General features: G+C 48.3%; 1 protein-coding gene and 1 pseudogene across 3 annotated transcripts in view; both read left to right on the forward strand.

The window, feature by feature from the left end:
* Window positions 1-15471, forward strand: part of LOC141413991 (uncharacterized) — an 84828-nt pseudogene extending 69357 nt beyond the window's left edge.
* The window catches only part of Drc8 (dynein regulatory complex subunit 8), an 87460-nt gene extending 69358 nt beyond the window's left edge, over window positions 1-18102 (forward strand). For 2 of the 3 annotated variants that reach the window (XM_020185340.2, XM_074048797.1), the window contains 4 exons: window positions 15526-15605; window positions 16238-16280; window positions 16372-16438; window positions 17207-17938. In XM_020185340.2, the coding sequence (XP_020040929.1) occupies window positions 15526-15605; window positions 16238-16280; window positions 16372-16438; window positions 17207-17328 (312 nt within the window). In that variant the 3' untranslated portion in view covers window positions 17329-17938. The other variant, XM_020185341.2, reaches the window with a different exon arrangement.
* The last annotated feature ends 1258 nt before the right edge of the window (window positions 18103-19360 follow it).

Below are 19360 nucleotides of genomic sequence, written 5' to 3' on the forward strand. Positions count from 1 at the left end.
GGTTTGAACTCATGGCTCATTGCTTTCTAGGCAGGCATGGTACCACATGAGTACCAGCCCTTTTTTCTCTGGTTGTTTTGGAATTAGGGTCTCGTTTTTTGCCCAGGTTGGACTGGACTGCAGTACTCCTATTTTACGCTTCCCACTGTGGCTGGGATGATAGGTGCACACCACCATGCCCAGCCTTTTCTGTTTAGATGGGATCTCATGAAGTTTTTTTGCCTAGGCTGGCCTGGAACTGCTATCCTCTAGATTTCAGCCTCCCAAATGGCTAGAATTACAGGCCTGAGCCACCTGCACCTGGCAAGTTTGCCAGTTCTTGCGCCAAAGCGGAACACTGTCGCTGATATAAGCTACTGCTTAGAGCTGCATGGCCTTCAGTGATCCCTTCATCTCTAAGAGCCTGGATGTACATGTATGGAAGAAGTCTGCTAACACCAGTGTTCTTCTGAGGGTTGAGTCTCACCGCTGTGAGGAGTCAGCTGCTTCTCTTTGGGCACTGGGTGCGTATTTGGTTGCCAACTCTGTGGTGACTGTCCCACAGAACCTCCTTGCTGGCCGGGGCACAAACCACAGTGGTGCTTCGGCTCAGCGTCTCACTCGTCTTTATGCTGTCATAGCCACACTGCCATGACCTCCGACCCTGACTTATGTCTAAAACAGCTGCAAGCCAGTGGGGATGGGGAGCTCAGTTGAACTCTGAATGGCTTTCTGTATGTGCCCACTCATTTATTCCAGCTGAGCTCCAGCAATATACTTATAACCACCCCGGCTACCCTTTCTGAACTTTCCCGAATAAACCAGGGAGAATATGGCACACATGTTTGCATGCACCAAGTACATTTAGGAAGTAGAAGTTCCACGTGATAAACACCTGGGGGTAAATGTCGGGCTGCTGATTGCTCTGTCATAGCTTCAGAGAGCAAACCACTTTAATGAGACCATGTGTAGATCTCTAGTCACCTCGTGTCTGAGTCGTAGTGTGGGTGCCTTCTTCTCTCTTCAGTTTTTGTAACTTTCTGCCCTTTGCTTTCTGAAGACCAGTTTGACATATTATGTCTCTCTTGAAGTAGACCATTTAAAAATCACTCAGCATTGATCCAAGCACATACTATTCAGTAACCAGCAAACTGCTTGCTCATAGTGTCAGCCTTATGGAGGACGATAAAACCAGCAGCTATGAGTAAGGGTCAGTGAGGTCACGCAGACGTGCTTTACCAGACGCCCCTGCCCTGGATGTTCCGTTAGCGCTGTCTGGATCACCAGTGGGGGCCAGCTGAGAGGAGAGGATGGCATTTTAGAACAGTGGAAAAGCCATTAGAGGTCTATGTCCTTTGAAGTTCAAGCCTAAGTGGAACCGCAGAGAAGTTATACTAATTACAAAGGAGAACCGAAAGATGTCTGTAAAACAGACCTCTGCTGGGGAGATTATCGACTCAGGCTATTTACTGGGGTGGCCACCCTCAGCCTCCTGCTCCTCCATTCCAGCAGTGTCCTTGTTGGCCTCTTGTCCGTTTTGCTCCCGACTCCTGGATTGCAGTTGCTCTTGGCTTCCTCTTCAGCCTCACTGGTCATTCATTGTACATTCATTGACTCCTAGACTGCAGTTGCTCTTGGCTTCCTCTTCAGCCTCACTGGTCATTCATTGGCAATGGCTGAACAGCTCTACCTGTTTCTGTAACCTGGCATGGGGTGTGGGGTTGGCTAGCCAATCAGCAAGCCCAGGTCTGGGATCATCTGCTCTATTAACCCAGACCTGCCAAGGAGGCCACACGGAACTAAAACCTGCCATGCCGTTCTGGCCAGGGTGCTGCTGACATCCAGGGTGAGCAGTGCTTGTCTGTCCTTCTGTCTTCCAACAGAGTATCACTGTCCCTCTGGTTTTCTGGCTCATACATAACAGGCTTGTCCCAGAAGGCTGGCCACACTGCTTTGCTCACTGGTTAGTCATTATGTACTCCAGGTTCCTAAGGGCTTCCCTGGCATCACTGTTGCCCCATGCCTCCCTGGGGGCTGGGTCCCATGACCTGAGAAAGTCCCCAAGGCAGTTCTTGCTTATCCAGCTCTCTGGCTCACCAGAGGACAACTCACCCTCTTCCATTGCCCAGGGGACTCGCCGAGCTCTTCCAGGTCACGCTAGCCTGACCGGGTTGCTGTTTCAGAGTACAGTCTTTTCTCCCCTAAAAGGCCAGCACCTCCCAACCAGTTTATGCTGGGATTTAAGCCAGGTTGTCAGGCTGCCAGATAGGAGAGGAGATAGGGTGTTCCTGGCGGCGGGGCTCTTGCTTTGCAGCATGCAGAGGTGCCAGGAAGGGAGGGTGCGAGCCCAGGCTTCTGGGGATCTGCTCAGCCAGCATCCTCAGCCACCTCTGCATTTCTCCATCCTGCCATCCAGCGGGCCAGGCTTCTGAGGTCAGGTCCCTGGCCTTTGTACCTGTGTCAGCTGAGCATTTAAACATCTCCAGGTCTTGAACTTGTGTTTTCTATTCAAGGAATTTCAAACTGTATCACAGACCAAATCCTCCCTGTGACCTATTTTATACAGCCCGAGCTGAGGGTGGTTTTTATATTTTTAAAGGAATCTAAAAACAAAGAAAAATGTGCACTGAGGTGTTACGTACTCTACAAAGCCTAAAATATTTGTTATCTCCTCCTTCACAGAAACGTGCCACTCCTGTTCAGCTTGACACACCATGGAGATCAGAGCTTCTTTGTAGGCTGCCAGAGCCCCCGGGCCACTCTGCTGCTTTGTGGGCATCAGTCCCCTAGTGCTCAGGTGCTCAGAGCTTGGCACCTGCAGGACATTGCTCCTCTGTAGCATTTTCCCAGGTTACCTCTGGTGAAATCTGTGGCAATGGACTGCCAGGCCCTCTATGTTCCAAATACCACTGTGGGGAGCAGATTTTATGAGGAGCCTATGATCACACACAACTGTGTGCTCAATGATCTGCAGGCTGAGTTTGCCACGGCCCCAGCCACAGAAAAGAGCGAGGCAGAATGCAGCACAGCTGCTTTTCCTAAGTTGTTTACATTCAGAGAAGTAGGAACACAGGTTTCCCTTGTTACAGTGTCAATGTCACACCCCTCCCTGAGAACTGTTGCTCCACCTCCTTGTTTACCACTGGATATAAAAGACTTCCTAAAGGAGGACACAGGGTTTTTTTGATGGGGGATTGATTGATTGGCTGCTGCTGCTGGTTGTTTGTGTGTGTACAAGTCTGAGGGCCAAGACTTTAAGAGAGATTAAAGAACACATGGGACAGAGTGAGTCTAAGGAAAGAGACTTTAAAGAATAGAAAAGAAGCAAGGTTTTAAACAATAATAAAGAATCAGGGCCTTAAAGAATAAGAGAAAAGAAGAGAAGTAAAAGAAGAGTTAATAGAGAAAAGAAGCAATGACACTGTTGTGCGTGTCCATCTGAGTGCCCAGCCTACATGGCCCCAACTTTCTGCATGTCTGTCTTTATCCTTTGTGCTTTCTGCATCTTACCCCCAGTTAGGTTCAGTAGTAGCAGGAGTGTGAGAAAGCTCGCTCCAATATCCTTTCTGCCTCCCCAGCAATTAGAAAGCTTTCCTTGGAGCCCATCCCACCACCTGTGTTCTCAGGCCACTTCTGGCTCCACAGGGGCTACTTTGGGTGCTCTAAGAAGCTAACACTGAGCAGTAGACATTCAAGAGGTTTGTTGAGGAAATACTGACAGGGAAATGTCAGACCAGGGAGGGAGGAACTGTGCAGATGCAGCACAGGTCTGACCCTGTGTGGGAGAGGTGGAAGGAAGGGAGGTTACAGAGGAACTTTAGCCAGCCAGCAGCAGTTGTAGAAACAAGTCTGAGGGAGACCTCTGCCATTACTCTTACTTGTCCTTCAGAGGGTCTCCCTGCCCCTCCATTCACATGGAACTTGTTTTAGTGTCCCAGCCACACTGTTTATTACCTTGGCTTAAACATGATGGCTGGGACATCATCCAGTTCTGTTTCCTGCACAGGAAGGGGGCTGTGGCTGACATGGCTGTCTTCTGGAAGAGCTGTAATGAGAGCCAGTGGGAAGGTCCAGTAGTTTTTAATTTCTGAGCTTACCATAGCCTACTTCTCTAGCTTTCAAGATTAAGCAAAAGCAAAAAAAGTACTTAGGAATGCAATGAAGGCCACATCAGGCCAAGAGCAGGGTATAGAGGAGTGAGCAGAAGCCTTCCTAACACATGGTAAAGATGGGGGAGTGAATGAGAAGAATGGGCAGGCTGACCTGGGATTCATCTCCTGGGTAAAAAGGTGATACCATGGCAGGGAGGTGGTGGTATGGGTGGTAGAGCCATGTCTTTAGTCAGACTCCTTCTGTCTGGAATGGTTCCCTCTACACTGGCTCACCACTGCCATTCTGGGCCAGTCCTGGCCATTGCTGGTAGCATGGGCTGGATTTCTTTGTATCCAGGTTTCCCTCTTTATAATTGCTCTACATTCTTTGATAACTTCTTGAAAAAAGAGTGCTTTGGAAGTCAAAATTTTGAGACTTTGTATGTTTGAGAACAACTGTGCGAGTCTGGTTTGGGAACAGAGTTCTGCATTCAAGACTTCATGAAGAGTTTTGAGGGGTGGGGATGCAGCTTAGTGGCAGAACACTTACTTAGCATGTGCAAGGCCCTGGGTTCCATCCTCATCACCACAAGAACAAAGAAACCGCCAAGAGTTTTGAAGGCATTCCTTCTTGTCCTTATGCCTGTGACGATGCTGTTGAGGTTGTGCAAACCCGTCCTTTGTATGCAACTTTCTAATTAAAATTCATCTCTGGACAATCTCTTCTTCTCTAGAGTTAGAAATGTCCCTGTGGATTACCTTGGTGCAGGTCCATTTTCATCTGTGGTATGGACTGGTGGACCTTCTCAAACTAGCAACTTTCATCCTCTAGCCCCAGAGGTTTCTTACCATTGTCTTGTTCATTTCTCCTCTGTGTTCAGTTTAACTCTTTTGGCCCTCCTTTATTCATTGTGTGCTTCTGGACTCACCTTCTCATTTTCTTTCTTTTCACTCTTCTGTTTTCCAGCTCTGTCTTCTTGTTCTACCCTCTGGTACATTTCTTGAACTCCTTGCGGTATTTTTATGGAGTTCCTCATTTCTGTTGTTTTTTAATTTCCAGTAGTTGTTTTTGTTTTTGAGTGTTCCTTTGTAAATAACTTTGCTATCCTTGTTTCACATCCCTAAAGATATTGTGATAGTTTATTTGAAGTTGTTTTCTCTTTGTACGATGTCTGTTTTCTTCAAGTTGACATTTGTGTTTGTTTTAGTCTTTTTGCTGGTAGCTGTTGTCACATGTCTAATAAACCAGTTCTGTGACAGTGTGCCCGGGTCTGGCCTATTGTAAGCTTCACTGCTGGGCGATCTGGCCCAGCATCAGTGTGAGAATTCCCGCTTGTGCTGTCTTGACTCCCAGAGCAGCCTCTGGTCTGTGTGGGAGGCAAAAGCACCTCACTGCTGGTTGGACACTGTCTGGTCCATTAATCTCCAGACCCCTGCTGGGACAGTGAGGCTGTCACCTGTCACCTGGGGCAGCGGGGGTCAGGGGACACTTTTCAGACAGATTCTGCCCTAGTGCTCCTCACTTTAGCTCCAGAAGTAACTGTGGCTCACCACTGCCGGCTTCGGGGTCTGCTCTCAGGGGCTACCTGATCATGGTGTCACTCGTCCATCTGCTCTGCAGACTCCAGAATTTTACCCCTTGTATGTTTTGCTATTTTCCCATAGAAGGTTTATGACTTAAAAATTCATTTACTGAATTTTTTTTAATGAGGCTTGAGAGAGAATGAAGTTAGGTGCATATGTGCAATTTGCTTCTTCACTCAGAAATTCCATTGACATCTGATTGATTAATCAGAAAATAGCAGCCCTACTCCACAGCAATGTGACGTACAGTGCACAGTGGCTGACGCCTGCAGTCCCGGTCCCCAGAAAGCTGAGGCAGGAGGATCTCAAGTGCAATGCCAGCCCGGGTCACGTGATAAGCCCGTCTCCACGTCAGTCTAAATAAGTAAACCTACGTGAGATATTGTTAAAGAATCTCTTTTGTTCATTTTGTGGTTGGTTTTGCAGTGCTGGGGATTGAACCCAGGGCCTTCCCCATGCTGAGCACACATTTTACTATCAAGCTACATCCCCAGCTCCTAAATAATCTTTTGAAAGAGAGTATTACTAGATGTTGGAACTAAAGCATGGTAAGATGGTTGTTTAAATGTTAAGATTAGCTACAACAGAACAGAAAGTAAACCCATCCCTCCAAATTGTTATAGAGGATAAAAGAATTAAGTACCTTCAGTCACTCCAAAAAAAGGAGTAAAGAGAGGAATCCAGGTGTGGTTGCTGTGCTCCGCGGAGGCGGAGGCCGTGGGAGAGTGCAATGGAGGGGGATGTGGAACCTGCTGGTCTGCAGCCTGGCCTACAGCGGGAAGCTGCACGAGTTGACAGAGAGCATCCTGGCCGACCGGTCCCTGGCTACGAGTGCTGACCAGGACGGCAGGAAGGCGCTGCACTGGGTGTGCTCGGCCGGGCACACGCACATCGTGGGATTCTTGCTGCAACTCGGAGTGCCAGTGAGTGAGAAAGACGGTGCAGGCTGGTCCCCTCTGCACATCGCTGCTTCTGCCGGCCATGAAGAGATTGTAAAAGCCCTTCTGGGAAAAGGCGCACAAGTGAACGCTGTCAATCAGAATGGCTGTACTCCCCTTCATTATGCAGCTTCCAAACACAGGCATGAGATTGCTGCCCTGCTGCTGGAAGGCGGGGGTGATCCGGATGCTAAGGACCAATAGGAGCCAAAGCCTTGCTCCGGGCAGCGGCCAAGGGCAACCTGAAGATGGTTCAGACCCTGCTGCGCTACTCAGCATCCACAAACATCCAAGATACAGAGGGCAACACTCCTCTGCACTTAGCCTGTTCCGAGAGACTGGAAGAATCCAAGCTGCTGGTGTCCCAAGGAGCAAGCATTGACCTTGAGAACAAGGAAGGAAAGACTCCCCTGCAGCCTGGGCCTGACACTCCAGAGGATGGTGGAAGGTTGGGCAGCTGGCATTTTTTCTCACCAGGTGTTCTGTTGTCCCAGTGACCTGCGAGTTAACGTAGCTGTTGTGCATGGATGGTGAGGTATAACTTGCGGTGACCTCCTGTTGTCCCTGGTTATTCTGTACTGGAAGCAGCACAACCGGGTGGCAGCAGGCCAGTTGTTGTCAGATGGTGGCGTGGGCTCCACAGGCTCCTCTGCACACCTGAAACCTCTCAGCCGACTGCGCAAGCTCACCCAGAGGTCTACGGCAAGCAGTTCTGTCTTCTCCACTGGGAGGTTTCATTTATTTTTGTTACAGGAGGAATATTTACACATCTAGTGGACCAAAGTTTAAGCCAGTAGGTCTGCTCTGAAATAACAAGGAACAATAGTCTGTGTGCCCGTTTATCTTTTTGATGAGCTAGGTTTCCTCCAAAACAAGGTGTTCATTTTTAAAAAGGGAAAATTTAAAGTACCTATATTGACTAACCGTGTATTGAAAAGAATGTCAAGGTTGTTAAAGTGATATGTAACAAAAATGTACTTTGATTTGTATTTCAAAAACTATAAAAATAAAATGTTGATAAAGAAGAGAAAGATCCATGCCAGGTACATGGGAAACACAAGATTATGGTATAATAACCATAAGAGATGCAACTGGACTAAACTCACCAGTTAAAAGACTGGTCTGACATTAGCAATTTCTGCTGTGTCTGTGACAGCGGAGTCTGATCTCCCGTCACCACTTCATCACCATCCTCACTATCCTGTCACCACTTCCACGTCCATCACCTGAACCTCAGACGTTTCTTTCTTCATTAGTCACTGCCTCACCCTGCTCTCTGCTCTCACCCAGACCCTGCAGGACAGACTTCACACTGTAGCTAATGGGCACCCCGTTAAACAGGTGAAGCTAGAGCCACACTCCACTGCTTACAACCCCACTTCTGAAGAGAAGGTCCAGACCACTCCCACTTACCCGGGCTTACAAGGTCCTCACGGATGAGGCCGGCAGCTCCTGCCACTGACCCGGCTTCCCACTGGCTTCCCTTTGGATTCGGTTCAAAGCCTTTGTTCTCACTCTTACCCATACCAGGGGTTCTTCTCCAAGTGCCCAGAGCAGTTACAGACTTCATATGTTGAATTTGGCCAGGGCAAGTTGTAATGTGTCAGGAAATGATCTTGGAGTCAGTGTTGGTGCCTGAGCCTGTCCCTGTCTCACTCTATCCCTGACATTCGTAAGTTTTGTTTCTGGGCAGAGTCCCAGATTATGGTGAGTCTAATTTGACAGTCCAACCCTTTGTGTTATTTCAGGACTATTCTCCATGATCTGAAACTATCTTGCTTATTTGTTTATGTGTCTGCCTCTTCCTTCAAATACAAACTCCTCGAAGGCAAAAACTAATACTTAGCATCTAGAGCCAAGCCTGGCATGTTCTGGTTCAAGAACCTGCTCTGTGGTTTCTTACAAGTCTTGTCATATCCTGGTTCTACTTCTGTTTCTCATTTTTCTCTTCTGCCCTACTGCTTTACAGAGTGTAGCGCAATGGTTAGATCCAACTGGCACAGGTCCTGTGATAGCGAATGCAGAAATTCAGGCTGGGAAAGCGCTGTAGAGCTATTTTATTATTACAAATTGGTGTATCTGATTGACACACTCACCCCCCCCCCCAATTTACATGAGTAAAAGAAATTCAAAATTATTCCATACATTCAACAGATAATTGTGGAACATTTAGCAGAGATGGGATACCAGGAATACAGGGAAGAAAACTGCCCTAATTTAACTCAGGATAATTTTGAACATTTTAACCATTGTGATAATCAAAATTTAAGTACACGCACATTTAAATATCTAAGATTATATTCAGTCCTGATCCATTTAGCCTGATGAGGAAACCCACAGAAAGCTCGGTAGTTCTGTATCTATGTGCTCAGGGTTCAACGTTAAGTTAGTTGTGTCGAGAAGCATTGTGGTGTCAGAGCAAGAGTAAAGAGAGAAATCCCCAGTTTCTCCCTGAGCAGGGTGATGACTGCCCTGTCATGTCCTATACTTCTCCATCTTAGATGGAAAATACCTTAGCACACCAGAAGTCCCAAATCACAGTTTCTTTTTATTTTTCATTGGTTAATGTCCTCAGGATCTTGTTGTTTGAAACTTCAGAAATGGCCCTTTAGTTAGTAGAACAAGGTCTAAAGAATCTACACCCTGTGAAGCAGAACTCTCCAGCAACCCCAGCCTGGTTCTTGTTCATCTCATTCAGTCTTCCCAGAGAATGGGAAAGGATGGGAGTAATCATTTTCTTACTAAAAATGATATGTGCTGGGTGTGGTGGCTCACACCTATAATCCCAGCTACTCGGGGTGGAGCCCAGGATCAGAAGAGGCAGAGATTGGAAGCCAGCCTGGGCAAAAAGTTAATGAGACCCTATTGCAACCAAAAAGCCAGGGATCATGTTTCACAACTGTAATCCTAGCTGCTGGGAGGCATAGGTAGGAGGATTGTGCTCTGAGGCTGTCCTGGGCAAAATCACAGAGACCCTAAACTAAAAATAACCAAAAGAGCTGGGGGAGTGGCTCAAGCAGTAAGAGCCCCTGCCTAGCAAGCACAAGACCCTGAGTTCAAATTCCAGTACTGTACCCCCCCAAAAGAAAAGAAAAGCTGGTGACATGAACTGTTTTATTTGCCGTTGGTCCTACACTTCTGGCACTGGAGATGGGATGCAACAGATCTGTTGTTTTGTAAATGTGATGGCGTGCAAGAATTAGAGGCTACGGGCTCCCAGCCATGGCTGACTTCCTGGTGGAAACAGGAAAACCTGGGGAAGGGAGGGGTGTGTGCTGCTGGTGGCGGGGGGAGCGTTCACGGTGCCCCTAGATGCACTCCTCCCCCTTAGTGAACCTGCGTCACACACAGACCACACGGTGGGCAAATAGAGCTTTTTAGTTCAATCTTTCCTTTTTTTCTTGCTTTTTTTCACTTTTTGTATAAGCTGGTATAGGTTGAGTTTCTGTGGGCTTTTTATTGGTGCAGATTAGGACTTCTACATATGGATGGGAGACACAACTCAACCCGTAACACACACTACACACACACACAACACACACACAATGGAAGATGGTTCAATATTTCATACATTTAAAAAAAATCTTAAAGGCATTTTAATCCATAGATTTAAATAAAATCATTTAAGTCATTAAGTAATCACATTTCTGGAGTTGGATTCTTACCTTACTGATGCTGCCCATAGTTAACTAGCTTGTTCTGTTCCAGAAATTCCCAGAAATGGGATTCTACCCTAATCTCTCTTTCCCATTTTTTGTGGTACTTCCAGGGCTTCCTGATTAATAGGCAGGTGCTAAACTGCTTGAGCCACACCTCCAGCCCTCTGTGCTCTGGTTGTTCTGGAGATACAGCCTTGCTTTTTCTCAAGCCAGCCCAGACCACATCCTCCTATTTTACGCTTCCTGCTGTTTGCTGGGATGCCAGGTGTGAGCCACTGTGCTCAGTTCTTTTTCTGTTGAGATGGTGTCTCACTAACTTTTTTTTGTCCTGTTGGCCTGGAACTGCGATCTTCCTGATCTCAGCTTCCCATGTAGCTCAGGGTGACAGGTGTGAGCCACCAGCACCCAGTTTCTTTCTTTTTTATAGTAGAGGAATATACCATATTTCCAAAAAAAGGCCTTTCAGAAAAACTAATGAAATCCAAATAAAGTTTGGAGTTTAGTGAGTAATACTGTCCAGTACTGGTTTATTAGTTGTGACAGTGTGTCACAGAGAGTTAGCCATAGAGGAATTATATTACAAGGCAATAATAACTGAAACAGTATGGTAGAAAAAATAAAGACCAATGGAACCAATGAATGGAATGAATGGAACCAATGGAATGTAATCCCAGGAATAAACCCATGTGTGTGTGGTGAGCTCATTTTCAGCAAGAGCTCCAATAGCCAGGCACTGGCGCTCACGCCTGTAATCCTAGCCTCTCAGGAGGCAGAGATGAGGAGGATCATGGTTTGAAGCCAGCCCGGGCAAGTAGTTTGTGAGACCCTATCTCAAAAAACCCTTCACAAAAATAGGGCTGGTGGAATGGCTCAAGGTGAAGGCCCTGAGTTCAAGCCCCAGTACTGCAAAAAAAAATAAATAAAACACTCCAAGAGTCCACAATGGGGACAAGAAGGTCTCTTTTAATAGATGCTGTTAGGAAAATTTAGTCCACATGGAGAAGACTGGACTCTCACCTCACAGCACATGTAAAAATCAACTCAAAATTTCGATTTAATCTTAAGACGTGGAACCATAAAACTAAAGGTGAACACGGGGAAAGCTCTTTGGCAACGATTTTGGAGATGACTGTGAAAACACGGGCCACGAAAGTGAAAAGCACAAGTGAAAAGTGAAACGCATCAGACCTGAGTTCCTGTGCGGGAAAGGAAGTCGGCGGACAGCCAGCAGGGTGGGGATTCAGAGGCCACGTCGGTAAGACTCACAAGGAACTTATGCAACTCAATAGGAAACCCCATTAAAGAATGGACAGAGGGCCAAAGACGTACCAGACGGCAGGCATCCAAAAAGGCTGCCACAACTCTGACCAAGGAAACACAAAGCCACCATGAGACGTCACCTCAAACCTCATCCTAAGACATCTATCAGGAAACGCCGAGGGTGGAGAAAGAGGTTCCCTTCTGCACCAGCAAGGGGAGTGGACAGCAGTGTATCTGTTCTGGAAAACTGTATGCAGGTCCCTCGAGAGACTAAAAATGGAATTCCGGTGAGACCCGGAAATCCCTTTCTGGGTATGTATGTATTCCAAAGGAAATAAAATTGGAATTTGGGGAAACTACCTGCACTGTCGTGTTTGTTGCAATATTTTTCACAACAGCCCAAACATGGCAATAATTCCAGAGCCTGTCAGTGGGTGAGTGCACAGGGGGAATGTGGTATATACACACAGTGGAGTATAATTTAGCCTTTAAAAATAAGGAAATTCTGCCATTTGATTCTGCAATGTGGATGAACCTGGAAGACTTCATGCTAAGCAAAGTAAGCCAGACATAGAAAAACAGGTAGAGCAGGAGCTCCTCGCGTGTGGGATCTAAGAGAGAGGGAGGTTGGGTCCCGGGCAGGGTGAGGAAGCGGGGAGACCTTCAGTGAAAGGTTTCTGCCTGATGTCTGTAGGTAATACGTACCACGCAGTTAAGATCTGCGGGGTACACCTGAAGGGTGCTCATCTCATACGGGAAGACGGCGAGGCGACAGACACGTTGGTTATCCTAATGTGCGAATGCGTTCACGTATGTTACGTTTTGGTTTTTTTGGTGGCACTAGGGTTTGAACTCAGGGCCTCACACTTGCTAGGCAGGCGCTCTACCGCTTGAGCCGCTCCGCCCGCTCAAGTGTATCAAAACATCGCATTGCACCCGCCAAATACGCACGATTTTGATTCGTCACTCCTACCTTAATAAAGCTTGAGAAAAGGGAAACCAATCCGAGAAGTTTGTATTATCGTTATAAATCGAGAACACCTAAAACTGACCGGCTCTTGGGCACACGTGTTTCATATCGTGAAACACCACGTGGCCCATGGGGTCAGCGTGGCTGCTGCCCTTGGAGCAGGCGGCCACGGTGCAGCAGCGGGGCGGGGCCGGGCGGGTGTGGCCCCCCAGGGGCAGTGTTGGGCCATGGGGCGATGGCGCAGGTCCCACCCAGTCAAGCGCACGCCCTCTCCTCTCCTCTCAACCCCGAGGCTTCTGGACTCGCCCTATTTAAGAGGCCGCAGGAAGTGGGGCGCCCTTCTGCTGGGCCGACTGAGGTTTTCTTTCCGCTCCCTTAACGTTGACTCAACGTCCTGCGAGGCAGGACGGAGCTGCAGGTCCCCCACGCCCGTGCTCCCGTCCCCCGGGGCCTGTGCAAGTTGTGAGGGGCCAGGGGCGAGTCACAGGGCGCGCCGCATCCTGTCAATTCTCACGGGCCGAGAGCAGTTTTAGATGCTGAAGGTGCTCGAGGGTAAAGGAGGCTTTGGTTTTGTGAGGCCGAGCCGCCTGCGACACGGGCTCCGCGGCGGGGTGGCGGCGGGGCCACCACTGCCCCAGCTTCCGAAGACGGGCAATCCCCTGGGATTGGCGAGCATGCATGTGTGCGCGCCTGCGTGCATATGTGTGCGCGTGCGTGCATGTATGTGCATATGTGTGCACGTGCGTGTGTGCGCGCGTGCGTGCATGTATGTGCACATGTGTGCGCGTGCGCGCGTGCATGTATGTGCATATGTGTGCGCGTGCGTGCCCGTGCGTGCGTGTATGTGCACATGTGTGCGCATGCGTGCATGCATGTGCATATGTGTGCGCGTGCGTGCATGTATGTGCATATGTGTGCGCGTGCGTGTGTGTGCGCGTGCGTGCATGTATGTGCATATGTGTGCGCATGCGTGCCCGTGCATATGTGTGCGCGTGCGCGCGCGTGCTGGAAATCAAGACCAAGGCCTCAGCACGTGTGAGGCGAGCGCTCCAGCGCTGCGGTCACCCGCGTTTAATCAGTAATTAATTAACTTACTGAGTGGCCCTGGGCAGGCATGCTGCCTCGTGAGCCAGGCCTTCGGCCCTTTTGGCTGTGGTTGTTTTTGAGGTAGTTTTCCTCACCTGGGCCGGCCTGGACCACAAACCAACCTTTTTGCCTGGGTGACCTGCAATGATGATCCTCCCAGTCTCTGCTTCCCAAGAAGCTGGGGTCGTAGGCGCGAAGCACTAGTGCCCTGGCGACCGGTCTTTAAACAGTTGATCTGCCAGGGTAGTGTTTTCCACCAACTCGGGAGCAGAAAGCCTCCCCGGCCTCCCGCTCTGGCTTTCTAGGATTCCCACCTCAGCGCTCAGCCTTTCTGCCTCCTTGCCGCCCGCTGGCTTGCTCTCTGGGGCCTTTCTAACTCCCGGTTTCTGATTCCTCTTGGAAATCACGACGTGTCACATCAGCAGGTGACAGCCGCCTGGAATTTGTGCGTCAGGTTCTTTATTTAAATTTCTTTCCACTGTCCCTTTTGTGCCTTCTTCTGTAGAGGACAGTCCAGGTTACCTGTCAAGCGTTCCTCTTGGAAAGGAATGGCGACTTGCATTTTGCATTAAGACATGGGAAACCCTCCCACCCAGGCTGGCCTGTAGATCCCGTACCCCAAAAACCGTGCACCTGACCGCCATGGTGGCGGCTGGCTGCCCAGGAAGAGGCAAGATCAGAACCCCACCTCTTAAGAGCCTCCCGGCTGGGAGCTGCCGGCGACGTGAACTTGGATCCCCAAGACGTTGACCTTGGGCCTGGAGGCAGCCGAAGGCAATCGCTCAGGTCTGGAGGGCTCAGAGGTTCTGTGGCCTCGGTCAGCAGACGTGGGCCTTTGTGGTGGTGGATCCTGAGGGCTGCACCACCCTGGCTGTGGCTCTCCTGCAGCGCTCCAAGCACAGCAACTGATCCATTTCTGATTTTCCGCCCAAACAGCAAATCTTTAAAGCTCACCTGTTTAACTGGGGTCTGCGACCCTTTCAACAGGGTCTTTGAAAGGGAGTGAAAATGCACAGTGTTCACGCAGAGGCTGATGGGAAGGTTACAGTGCCTGGTTCAGTCAGTCCTCACTGCGGCTGCTTAGACCTCAGCAGTGGGAACTCTGCAGACCCTCTGGTTTCCGTGTCCTCTGGATAACAACCAAAGTCACTTTCGTGGGTGATAAGGCCCTGCACCGTCTGGTCCTGTCTCTCTCCAGCCTCTCCTGAGACAGCCTCCTGCTGCTCCCTGGGCGCCCCAGCCTCACTGCCCCTGGGGCCATCGCCATTGTTCCAGGGCCTGCATTTCCTCCATGTGGGTCTCTCTTCCCCGCTCGCTGTCTTGTTATCTTCCATGCATCCCTTATAAATGAGCTCCTATCACTTCCTCACAGATGACAGCTCTGACCTCCTGGTCTAGAAAATTCATCTAGACCCATGCTCCTTTCCTTCACTGTGCTTGCATGTGCTTGTCATTAGACACTCAAGCCAGGCATGGTGACATATGCCTATAATCCCAGCATGAGGGAAGCTGAGGCAGGAAGATAGCAAGACTGGGCTACATATTGAGACCCCCCATCTTTTTTTTTTTTCCCAGTGCTGGGGCTTGAACTCAGGGTCTTCACCTTGAGCTGCTCCACCAGTCCTATTTTTTGTGATGGGTTTTTCCAAGATAGGGTCTCTAGAACTATTTGCCCAGGCTGACTTCGAACCACTATCTTCCTGATCTCTGCCTTCTGAGTAGCTAGGATTACAGATGTGAACCATTGGTGCCTGGCATCTCAAGAAGAAATGAGACACTCACCTGTGGGCTTTGAGTTAATCTGTGCCTCCTCTAGCCGAATATAAACTCTATGTCAGGGATCAAGCCTGCATGTGCTCATCCTCAAATTCCCACATGGGGCAGAGTGCTTGAAAAAAGTCGTTGCTCAGTACACCCATTGAGTGAATAAATGGCTGTCTCTTTAACGGAATGTTTAGGTAGAGGAAGAAGAGCCCACTGGATACATTCGATTTGAAAAATTTCTTCCAGTTATGACCAAGGTACTTCTGGAAAGAAGGTAAGTTAAGGCAATTTTAAGGCTAGGTAACAAGAATTACTTTAACTCTTTCTTTTTTGTGCTGGGGATTGATCCCAGGGCCTCTCTCTTGCAAGGCAAGTGCTCTGTCACTTGAGCTATTCCCCCAACCCAGGAATTACATTAATTGCAAAATGCTTGGCTTTTTATGTTTTCCTAACCCATACACCTTAGGGTAGCTTCCTTTCGCCTTTTAGTTTACTTCTGAATTGCCAGTTGTTATATGCTTAGAAATATCAACCACCTTAATATTTATCTAAGCAAAACAAAATTAAAGGGAAAAGAAGATGCAAAAAAAACCCCACAACCTTCTAATTAGCTTCTGTCGTAAATGACCAGTTATAAGTAAGAGTTAATCCTGGCTGGGCATGGTGACACACAGCTGTAATCCAGCACTGAGGCAGGAGGATCTTGGGTTCTAGGCCAGCCTGAACTACATACATAGTGAGACTGTGTCTCAAAAAGCCAAAAAAGACCAACCAATCTTAATTCTTCTTCTAGCGAATGGTGACTGACTGTGGTAGCTTTTACTTTGTTTTGCTTTGTGTGGTCATTTATCACCTACAGACTGAAATAAATACCTGGCATTAACTCACTTTGTGACACGATTACAGATACAGACCAATTCCAGAAGACGTCCTTCTTCGAGCTTTCGAGGTGAGCTTTTGATTATTCAGCTAAATATACGTGAAAAATTCATAGGTAGAATTTATTCACCAACAAAATGTCTACACCTGCCTTTCCCTAGGTTTTAGATACTGCTAAGCGTGGCTATCTTACCAGAGAAGAACTCGTCAAGCTTATGACCGAAGAAGGTGAGGGCACTTGCTTACTTATCTCAGTGACCTGTGTGAGGGGTTGTGACCTCAGTGACCTATGTGAGGGGTTGTGACCTCGGTGACCTATGTCGCCATCTAGCGTCAGCCAGGTTTCCCTTTCCCCTTTCATTTGGACAGTACTGGGGCACAAACTCAGGCCTCTCCCCCGCTAGGCAGGCGCTCCGTCCCCGGCCCCAAGTTCTCTTCCCAGGTGCTGCTCAAATGATTGCACACGTGACCCTGGTACCACCCCAGGGTGGGTAGTGTGTGTGTTAGCTTTCTGTCACTGTGACACAATCCCCAGGGGAGCTCGCTGAAAGGAGGAAAGACTTATTTTGGCTCACGTTTCAGTCTGTCTCTTGACCCCATCCATTGCTGGGACCTGTGTGTAGACAGAACGTCACGGCAGCAACACATGACAGAGAGAGAAAGAGAGGAGAGAGAGAGAGAGAGCACTGTAAACGGGGATATGTTGGGAGATTAACTTAGTGACATATTTCATGAAGCACTGAGTGCCTGGTACACAGTGGTGCTCAATAAATGTTGGTTGGTAGCATTCTCTAGAGGACTTACACCAAAGTTCCCCGAGCAGTGGATTTAGTAGTTAATGATCGGGTTTAAGAGAGACTCTGAATTTGTCATTGTAGCGTTTTCGGCATTCTTCTTTGTGACGTGGGCATGATCTCAAATCTTTCATATTACTCTCATCATTGTCATCAGAATCCCTGTTTGAATAGTTCGTGTAGTAACTGAGCTCTCATTTAGAAGGTGCTGTTCAGAGTGGCAGGTGTCTTAGGCTCGAGGCCGGGACCCCTCAGGCCTCAGGGACTGGGCTGCATGCGTCAGGCTCTCCCCAGGACGCTAAGATGGTCTGCATTTTGGTCTGAAGTTGGGACGACGTTCTGCCTGAAGAGTCACAGTCTTCTCAGCCTCCTTCCTGGGCTGCTCACCTCGGTGAAGCCAGTTTCCAGATGGCTCCCAGCCGCTGTCTGAGTCCAACGAAAGCCACAGTCTTTCCGTCCAACGTTTGGTTTCAGCGGACACCAACCCTGGGCCAAACTCTAAAACTGTCCCTTCACTGTGTGGCGGGAACTGGCGAGGGAACACAGGGGTCACTATTGCAAGTATCATGCAAACGTTTAATCACCTCTTCATACTTTACCGAACATAATAATAGACTGCTAATTTCAGTCATTGTTGCTTAAATGAATAAACGACTTTGTCCCCGATTCTTTGTGTCCCCGTCACCTTGGCTGGGGTGATCGACTGCATGTGGCTTGGTGTACAGCTGCAGAGTGGAATAAGTCCCCAGCCTGCTGGGGCGTGGGGTGTGCAACAGTATGCTTTACGAGCCTGGCAGTCACCATGGGCTAGCCTGCAGGTCCAGGGAGAAAAGCAGTGACGCAGTGGGGCCGGTGAGACTCCAGGGCTGCTCGGCTGGTGAGTGGGAAGAAAGGAAAACCCGAGCGGAGTGTAAATGGCTGCTTCCCTTACCTCTCCCAGGTGAGCCTTTCTCTCAAGAGGAAATGGAAGAGATGCTGTCGGCGGCAATCGACCCGGAGTCAAACGCCATGAACTACAGAGACTACATAACGATGATGGTGATCGACGAGAACTGACGTCCAAGCCTTGGCGTCTAATTAAAGCGCAACTTGAAGAACTGCCTGTGTGTTGAGTTCACATCTTATATTATCATTCCCGTGTCTGCTTTCAATGCCTGGTGACCTAACTGTTTCAGGATAATTTGTTTGCTGATGATGGTCAGAACAATTTTGGGGGTTTTTGGTGGTCTTAGGGTTTGAACTCGGGGCCTCACGCTCACTAGGCGGGCGCTCTACCACTTGAGCCACTCCGCCGCCCGGTCTGTTTACTTGATGGCTATTGTGACTGGGGTGAGGTGGAATCCCAGTGTTGTGTGGATTTACATTTCCTTTCTCGTAAGGATGTTGAACACTTCTTCACGTGTTCATCTGCCCTTTGTACTTTTGCTGTCTTTTTAAACAGTACTCGAGTTGAACTCTAGTTCTTGTATTCTTTTTCCTGTATTGGGGATTGAACCCAGGACCTTGCACTTGCTAGGCAAGCTCTACTGCTTGAGCCACGCCCCCAGCCCTCGACTTCTTCTGGACTGTTTGATTCATTTGCTCATTTTTAAATTGAAGTATTTGTTCTTTGGTATTTAATTTTTTGAGCTCTTTAATTGTTCTGGATATTAATCCTGTGTCAGATGAGAAACCGGCAAAGATTTTCTCCCAATCTGTGGGCTGTTTCTTTGCTTTGAGGATTGAGTCCTTTGCTCTGCAGAAGCTTTTTAATTTGATGCAATCCCACTATGTCAATTCTTGCTCTTTTTTTCTGATCTATCAGAGTGCTACTCAGAAAGTCATTGCGTGGGCCTGTATCTTGAAGTGTTTTCCCTATAGTAGTTTCAAAATTTCAAGGCTTACTACACTGATGTCTTTTGAAGTTATTTTTGTGCAGGATGAGAGACGGGTCTAGTTTCAGTCTTCCGCATGCAGATATCCAGTTTTCCCAGCACCATTTGTTGAAGAGGCTGTCTTTTCTCCAATTGATGTTGCTGGTGCTTTTTGTCAAAAGGTGTCAAAAGCCAAAAACCACATGACTAGCTGTGTGGGTTTAGTCCTGGGTCTTCTGATCTCTTCCATTAGTCTGTATGTCTGTTTTTGTGCCAGTGCCATGCTGCTTTTGTTACCATGGCTCTGCAGGAAAATTCCAAGTCTGGCATGTGAAACCTCTAACATTGCCCTTTATGCATAGGATCGCTTTGCTATTCATGGTCTTTTAGGTTTCCACATGAACTTTAGGATTAATTTTTTGTATTTCTTCGAATCCACGAACATGGGAGGTCTTTCCACCTTCTAGTGGCTTCTTCCATTTCTTTCTTCAAGGTTTTATGGT

Source organism: Castor canadensis, chromosome 11, assembly GCF_047511655.1.
Source record: "Castor canadensis chromosome 11, mCasCan1.hap1v2, whole genome shotgun sequence".
Classification (NCBI taxonomy): domain Eukaryota; kingdom Metazoa; phylum Chordata; class Mammalia; order Rodentia; family Castoridae; genus Castor; species Castor canadensis.